The following is an 8,366-nucleotide window of genomic DNA, read 5'->3' as shown; positions in this document are numbered from 1 at the left end:
TTTAGGGATCTCTATCATTTTAAGATTTATTGAGAGATAAAATTACATAGAAATGGTAATTGGAGCACATATAATACACAATAGTGAAGATACAACTTGAATATAGACTCAACATGGACAGTACAGTACATTTTTAAATTAAAATAAGTCAAATACATCGTATATAATACAGGAAGAGCATATCTCAGATTGTTTACATGGAGTTCCACCTTAGTGAATCTCCTGCCATTCATTTTATTGTAAGATTCATTCATTCATTCGCTTATTTACATTAGTAGAAAAAATGCGTTCTAGTAGACAGAGTAGCACAGGCCTCGCTGTGTTCTTATTATAAAGCTGTTAGTAATGTTGTTGGTTGATAATATTCTAGTAACAGCGTATGAGTTCACGCCACACCAGTCCATCATCTCTGCCCAGCCTCCTCTTATTGGCTGCTTCTGCTGGGTCTCCCCAAGCTGACGTCGTAGGTGATCATGTGGAAGTTGTCCCAGGCGTAGAGCTTCCTCTGGGCGTGGTTGTAGTCCACCATGCTGTTGTAGCGGTAGTGGTTCTTAAAGGGCACCGCCATGCCTCGGCCCTGGCCGGTGGCCGTGTCGAACACGTGGTTGACGGTGGTGTCTGGGGTGGTGTAGCTGGCTACCGTGTAGAGCCGACCGCAGATCATGAAGGAGTTAGCCACTGTGTTCTTCCTGATGTTGGTCTCCCAGCTCCTCTTCACCTCCAGGCTCTCAGGGTCCAGCTGGGACACCACGATGGCTCCCTTGGCCTTGCTGGTGCTGTAGATGGCCCACAGGCCCTGCTCGTCCACCGCCAGGTCGATGTCTGTGTAGCCGCCCCAGGAGTAGGGGTGCTGGCCGTGGAAGCCAGCGTGGGGGAGGTCCAGGCGTGCCGCCAGGCTCTCGTAGCCAAGGTCGTAGCGGAGCAGGGTGCGGCTGCGTCGGCGCTGGTAGTAGAGGGAGCCGCGGTACAGGGTGGCCCCTGTGCTCTCCACGGGCTCTGGCAGCACCATAACCTTCATGGGGAAGCCCTTGGCAAACTGCTCCATGTCCTCATAGGCGAACAGCTGGCGGACGTCCGTGCCCACTGTGTCGATGCGCCACACCGTCTTGTTTCCGTATGGAGAGGCCATGGGCTCAGGGTCCTGCAGCCACACCCCGTACTTCCCTGTGATGCTGTCAGCCTTTCGGTGCAGGACGGGCTCTCCCACAGACACCAACTCACCACAGCCTGGACACAGATAGAGGGTAGTTACATTAAATTCAATCTTTGTCTCCACAAGGGAATTATGCCAAGTAAATTGGAATATGTGCTTTGTGAAATATACAGTACATTTTTCTCAAATTTCATTATCACGATCACTACCTTTATGATCATCTCTCATTTATTTTCGTTTTTAGATGTGACGTGCATATACATTACACACTGAATAAAAATAGAAGCACAACATGTAAACTGTTAGTCCCATGTTTAATGAGCTGAAATAAAAGATCCCAGAAATGTTCAATATGCACAAAAAGCTTATTTCTCTCAAATTTTGTGCACATATTTGTTTACATCCCTGTTAGTGAGCATTTCTCCTTTGCCAAGATAATCCATCCACCTGACAAGTGTGGCATATCAATAAGCTGATTAAACAGCATGATCATTACGCAGTTTTGTCACACAACACAATGCCACAGATATCTCAAGTTTTGAGGGAGCGTGCAGTTTTAGAGAATTTAGCAGTATGCCCGACCGGCCTCACAACCGCAGAAAACGTGTATGGCGTTGTGTGGGCGAGCGGTTTGCTGATGTCAACATTGTGAACAGAGTGTTCCATGTTGGTCAGTGGGGTTCTGTTATGGGCTGGCATAAGCTATGGAAAATGAACACAATTGCATTTTATCGATGGCTATTTGAATGTACAGAAATACCGTGATGAGGTCCTGAGGCCCGTTGTGAGGCCCATTTTGTTTAAGATACTGTATCTGTGACCAACCGATGCATATCTGTATTCCCAGTCATGTGAAATCCATAGATTAGGGCCTAATACATTTATTTAAATAGACTGATTTCCTCATATGAACTGTAACAGTAAAATCTTTGATATTGTTGCATGTTGCATTTATATTTTTGTTCAGTATAGTTGGTGTATAGTGACTTTAAGAAGCCACTAGGGGGAGATAGATACAAGTTAGAGCAGTGGTTTTCAAACTTTTTCTACAGGGACCCCATTGTTTTGCCAGAATTTCTGTCGATGCCACCCCAAATCTAACCTTAAAATCTGTACATTTAGATTTTTACATCAACAAATAACATTCAATTCATTACATTTTCCATATCTCTCTTCACAATGAAAAGAAACCAATAAATATATTTACTCAATAAAAAATGTATTTCTCAACATTTTTTTGTATATCGTCCCACACAATAATCTGTATTCTAAATGTTTTGTTCCCAAAAACAAAAACAATCCCAAAAAACGACCTGTGTGGTTCTGCCCAGCGTCTTGAATGAGATGTGATGCTGGGACCTCAGTCACCTCTGCCTTCATCTCCTGATAGAGAGAGTCTAAGAGGACGAGAGAGAGAGAAATAACATTTTTTTTCAATGGTTTATTTGGTGGCTGAAGTCATAAATAACTCAAAACATACAGCATCAATAATCCTGAACACATTCAAAGATGACACACTGACAACATGAAGGCATCTTGATATGTGCCCCAGTCATTTGACATACAGCGCGGCCCCCTATTTAACAGAGTTATTGCATTCCTCAAAGGATCTCAGACACTTAAACTAACATGCAACACGCACAAGTGACAGAGTTGTAAAAGGAGCATCCGTGTGGTAAATACCATTCCGCTAACGCAACCAAGCAGTGCATACTGAAACCTGACCTGTACTCCACTCAGTTTACATTATAACACTTTGATTTTGACCAGATCAGATAAACAAACACTCACCTTCCACAGATCCTAACTCACATACGCTCCTAGAAAAAAAGGTGCTATCTAGAACCGTAAAGGGTTCTTCAGCTGCCCCCATACGATAACCTTTTGAAGAACACTTTTTGGTTCCAGGTAGAACCCTTTTGGGTTCCATGAAGAATGCTTTCTACAGATGGTTCTATCAGGAACCAAAAAGGGCTCCTATGGGGACAGCTGAGGAACCCTTTAGGAACTATTTTCTGTAAAATGATATATAATAATGCATTTTCACACAGTTCAGGGGTGGGTTATAAGTGATGAAGTGAGACAGTAGAGACTCACCGCTGGCTGGTCTCTGGTTGAGCTTGTGAAGTGGGAGTCCTGCTCCAGCGGCTTGGTGCTGGTGGCAGGGTCTCTGTCGCAGTGTCTCAGCCTCCACACTCAGTTCGTCCACCCTCCTCTGGAGCCCCTGCACCTGCCTGTTCAGCTGCTCCTTGTCCCCCTGCAGCTGGCTCTTATCTCTCATGGCCTGGGAGTATGCTTCCTGGATGGTCTTGTCACCCCCAGCCCCTGGACCCTCTCCCCCGGCTACCTTGCCCCCCAGCAGCCTGCTGACCAGGGCCTCCAGCAGGGTGAGACGAGATTTCACCCCCTCCATATCTGGTCCTCCGCTGGTCCCGGAGCAGCTCGCCTCGGCAGGGTTGTCCACGGTGAAGGTGTACTGACAGCGCCCGGTGTGGTCATTGGAGCGTCTCAGGGAGGCTCTGTCCTGGCTCTGGGAGCTCAGAACCAGGCAGGTCAGACACAAGGCTACCTGGAGCCACATTCTGGAGGATCACTCTCTTGGTCCTTCAGGAGTTGTTCTCTTTCTTTCCCTCTTTCTTTCTTTCTTTCTTTCTTTCTTTCTTTCTTTCTTTCTTTCTTTCTTTCTTTCTTTCTTTCTTTCTTTCTGATGGATCAGAGGACCTGTGATGGAACCTTTCAGGTCTCTCTGGTCTTTTGTCACTGTCTGTTGTTCTCTGAGTTAGAACACGCTGCAAGTGGGATATTTATACAGTCAACTAGCATAGTGTGGGAGGGGACAAGGATCATGGCTGCACATCTGAGATGGGGCATGGGGGGGGGGGGTAGCTAGGGGGTGTGACACCATGTGTTCAGAGAGTGAATTTAACACAGTTTTTTTTGTCAATGTTTTATTGTGTCTGTCTGTAATAGTTGTTTGTCTGCAGTATACTGTATGTCTGCAGTTATTTATCAAAACATAGGTTGTATTTGTCTATACTGAACGTCTTTGTGTCTGTCTGTCTGATCCCCTTTTTATCATAGTAACGATGGCTACTCAGTGTTTACTTCCTTTATAGCCGATACTTATATAATGAAATCACCATATGATTAAACTCTCCCCAGACACAATGTCCAATATCTCTTGGATTTATCACCAGTTAGGTAGCTTTCCTATGCACCTGCATATCAGGTGTGAAGTACAGGTAAGCTCTGGGCTAAGGTTCAGCAAATGCACCATTGCATCCTGTCTGCTTGCCTAAGTCTAAACAGGTCTGGGATGTCCAGCTGCCGTCCACCCCTTGCGCCCCACAACAGGCCAACCCAGTTTAGCCTGGTCCCAGATCTAAGGGAAACCAGTTCACCTGTACACCTGAGGGCAGTCTGGCACTCTGCTCTGCCAGGGCAGGATGTCTGGAGGGTGGTTAGGATTAGGAATGTGGTGAACGCAGACGGTCCATCCTTCCTCCCTAACCCATAGTTTTCTTTATCTGGCTGCTTCACTCTGGCATCATAAATCTAGCTAAAGGATGGGGATGATTAGGGAATATTTGACTGGACATCATCCCACTCTTGTGTAACAGAAAGCTTTCATTACAACGTGATTCATATCAGAACGTTGGGACAGGGTTTTACAGGAGTCCCCACCTCCCACTTCTCTTCTCTCCCTGCCTCCCTCTCCTCCCACTGCTCTCCCCCTGGCTAGCCACCCTCTTCTCCCTCCTCCTTCTGGCTAGCCACCCTCTCTTTTCTCCCTCTCCCCCTGTCCTCCCACCTCTCTCCCCCCTCCCCCTGGCTAGCCACCTTCTTCTCCCCCCTCCTGTTCCCCGGGTGCGGAAAACGTGAGATGTTGATTATGGCAGCCCCCCGCACCTCTCTGATTCAGAGGGGTTGGGTTAAATGCGGAAGACACATTTCAGTTGAAGGCATTGAGTTGTAAAACTGACTAGGTATCCCCCTTTCCCTTTCCTTCTGGCTAGCCAACATCTCTTTTCTCCCTCTCCCCCTCTCCTCCCACCTCTCTCCCTCTGGCTAACCACCCTCTCTTTTCCCGCTCAACTTCTGGCTAGCCATCCTCTCTACTCTTCCCTCTCCCTGGCCTGCTACCAGTTTGGGATCTGGACCCTGGGGGAGCAGCCCTAAAGGGGATCATGTCCTTTGGTTTGATATGGTGATCTGGAAACAAAACAAACCTTGTTTTGTACCAGGTGGACATTCCACATGTCTTGCCTCTGTCTGTCAGTTTGTTTTGGGGGCCAGTTTTGTGAAGTGCGAACACACACACACACGTGTTTATGACTGAGGGAGGGGACAGGGGAGCAGGTTGGAACCACATGGCTCAGACACGATAGTCGATTAAAGAAAAAAACAAATGATAGGGAGAATGGAGGATCTGTAGATGAGGAGAGGTAGCAGGGAGAATCACTAAGATAATAACAGTCTCCCCCTCCCCTCGGGGGAACAGAGTAATGGTTTTTGCATATTTACTCTTGGCACAGCTACGGTCGACTCAAATTCAAAACATTGCTTGAGTGATGATTTATTTTCTATTCCCTCCCCCCTTCCCAGTCATCCACCCCTATGCTTCCAACTCAAATTCACCACATACTCACTAAAAAGTGTTTGTTCCACAATATCAAACTCAAACTCCCCTGGTTGGCTCAACAGGATATACTTCATGTTTCACTGTGGAATCTCCAGCAGTGTTTCCACCGTACGTTCGTTCACCTCTCCAATGTTTTTTTTCTGACATAAAGTTACGAGGCCTCAGGCATCCTATTTTTCTCCAGCCCTGTCCATGGCCCCTGGCCCCCTGCCTCATAGTGGCCACAGATCAAATACAGGCAGTCTACAGGCGGTCAGCTGCAGACTCTCAGTGAGGGGCCAGGACTGTTTGGGCGTGGACACACCAGTAGCATTTGCCGGCCAAGAGTACTTAGCACCTCTGAACAGTGCCGCCTGTAATTTGTAACTGAGTGCAAACCAATTCTACATGTAGAATCGCGCAAAAATATTGGTCCACCAGTCGGTGGGTCCCTAAAACACACCTCACCGAATGAATGGCAGATGAATGGCAGATTAACAGTCGGTGTGGTGTTTGTGGTCCCTTAGTCCAATGAGACACCAGACTGCTGCTTAAAACGGACTCCTGATGCCTCTGCCATGCACTTAATTAGGATGGCTTATTTAGTATTTTTTCAATAAAAAAGACAGACCACAAAAGCAGATAATGTTATTTCTTTAGATTTCTCAGCAGCCCAAGTGGTTTGACTACTTCTGGGCTACAGCACCCAGAGTGTACAGGGCCTTTAGAAAGTATTCATACCTCTTGACTTATTCCACATTTTGTTGTGTTACAGCCTGAATTCAAAATTGATAAAATACTTTTTTTCTCAACCACCTACACACAATAACCCATAATGACAAAAAGAAAACATGTTTTTACAAATTTTTCAAATGTATTGAAAATTAAGTACAGAAATATCTCATATTCACACCCCTGAGTCAATACATGTTAGAATCACCTTTGGCAGGGATTACAGCTCTGAGTGTTTCTGGGTACATTTCTAAGAGCTTTACACACCTGGATGGTACAATATTTGCAAATTATTCTTTAAAACATTCTTCAAAGTCTGTCAAGTTGATTGTTGATCAGTGCTAGACAGCCATTTTCAAGTCTTGCCATAGATTTTCAAGCCGATTAGTCAAAACTGTAACTAGGCCACTCAGGAACATTCAGTGTCGTCTTGGTAAGCAACTCCAGTGTATTGTGTTTTAGGTTATTGTCCTGCTGAAAGGTAAATTAGTTTCCCAGTGTCTGTTGGAAAGCACACTGAACCAGGCACATTTTTTGTAGTTTTACTTTAGTGCCTTACTGTAAACAGGATGCATGTTTTTGAATATTTGCTTGCTTCTTTTCACTCTGTCATTTCAGTTAGTATTGTGGAATAACTACAATGTTGTTGATCCATCCTCAGTTTTCTCCTATAACAGCTATTATTAAACTCTGCAACTGTTTTAAAGTCACCTTTGGCATCATGATGAAATCCCTGAGTGGTTTCCTTCCTCTCCAGCAACTGAGTTAGGAAGGAACCCTGTATCTTTGTAGTGACTGGGTGTATCGATACACCATCGAGAGTGTAATTAATAACGTCACCATGCTCAAAGGGATATTCAATGTCTGCATTTTTTTGTTACCCATCTACCAATAGGTGCCCTTCTTTGCGAGGCATTGGAAAACCTACTTGGTCTTTGTGGTTGAATCTGTTTTTGATATTCACTGCTCAACTGAGGAACCTTACAGATAGTTATATGTGTGGGGTACAGAAATTAGGTAGTCGTTCACGCCCTGATCTGTTTCACCTGTCCTTGTGATTGTCTCCACCCCCTCCAGGTGTCGCTTATTTTCGTCTTGTCTGTTTCAAGTCAACCAGCGTGTTTTTCCCGTGCTCCTACTTTTGCTATTCTCTCTTTTGCTAGTCCTCCCGGTTTTGACCTTTGCCTGTTTTCTGGACTCCGTACCCGCCTGCCTGACAAGTCTGCCTGCCCTGACCTCGAGCCTGTCTGCCACTCTGTACCTCCTGGACTCTGATCTGGTTTTGACCTTTTGCCTGCCCACGACCATTCTCTTGCCTACCCTTTTGGAACTAATAAATATCAAATATTCAAACCATCTGCCTCCCGTGTCTGCATCTGGGTCTGGCCCCGAGCCCTTATATAGTCATTAAAAAAAATCATGTTCAACACTATTATTGCACGCAGAGTGAGTCCTTGCAACTTATTATGTGACTTGTTAAGCACATTTTTACTCCTGAACATATCTAGGCTTGCCATAACAAAGAGGTTGAATGCTTATTGACTCAAGACATTTCAGCTTTTCATTTTTTATTAATTTGTAAAAATGTGGAAAACATAATTCCACTTTGACATTATGGGGTATTGTATGTATGCTAGTGACACAAAATCTCTAATTCATTTTAAATTCAGGCTGTAACACAACAAAATTAGGAAAAGGTGTGTGAATACTTTCTGAAGGAAGAATATCTGTCACGACTTTCGCCGGAGTTGGTCCCTCTCCTTGTTCGAGTGGCGTTCGGCGGTCGACGTCACCGGCCTTCTAGCCATCACGATCCACTTTTCATTTTCCATTTGTTTTGTCTTTGTTTTTTACACACCT

General features: G+C 45.2%; 1 protein-coding gene across 1 annotated transcript; it reads right to left on the bottom strand.

The window, feature by feature from the left end:
- Positions 1 to 3,978, bottom strand: LOC115157245 (myocilin). Its single transcript, XM_029705330.1, has 3 exons — positions 3,251 to 3,978; positions 2,467 to 2,550; positions 1 to 1,227 (listed from the first exon to the last, which is right to left on the bottom strand). Exons 1-3 carry the CDS (start codon positions 3,732 to 3,734, stop codon positions 425 to 427), a joined length of 1,371 nt encoding a protein of 456 aa, XP_029561190.1. The 5' UTR covers positions 3,735 to 3,978; the 3' UTR covers positions 1 to 424.
- Between the last annotated feature and the right edge of the window lie 4,388 nt (positions 3,979 to 8,366).

Source organism: Salmo trutta, chromosome 21, assembly GCF_901001165.1.
Source record: "Salmo trutta chromosome 21, fSalTru1.1, whole genome shotgun sequence".
Classification (NCBI taxonomy): domain Eukaryota; kingdom Metazoa; phylum Chordata; class Actinopteri; order Salmoniformes; family Salmonidae; genus Salmo; species Salmo trutta.
The sequence above is the reverse complement of the archived record's forward strand: the minus strand, read 5'-3'. Positions and strand labels throughout refer to the sequence as shown.

What these genes read in the sequence shown, in the direction of transcription:
- LOC115157245 (XM_029705330.1), bottom strand. Translation starts at nt 3,734, where the DNA reads ATGTGGCTCCAGGTAGCCTTGTGTCTGACCTGCCTGGTTCTGAGCTCC. An exon ending in CAACCAGAGACCAGCCAGCG is followed by an intron (nt 2,551 to 3,250) that starts GTGAGTCTCTAC and finishes TCGTCCTCTTAG; the next exon opens with ACTCTCTCTATCAGGAGATG. An exon ending in CGCTGGGCAGAACCACACAG is followed by an intron (nt 1,228 to 2,466) that starts GTCGTTTTTTGG and finishes ATCTGTGTCCAG; the next exon opens with GCTGTGGTGAGTTGGTGTCT.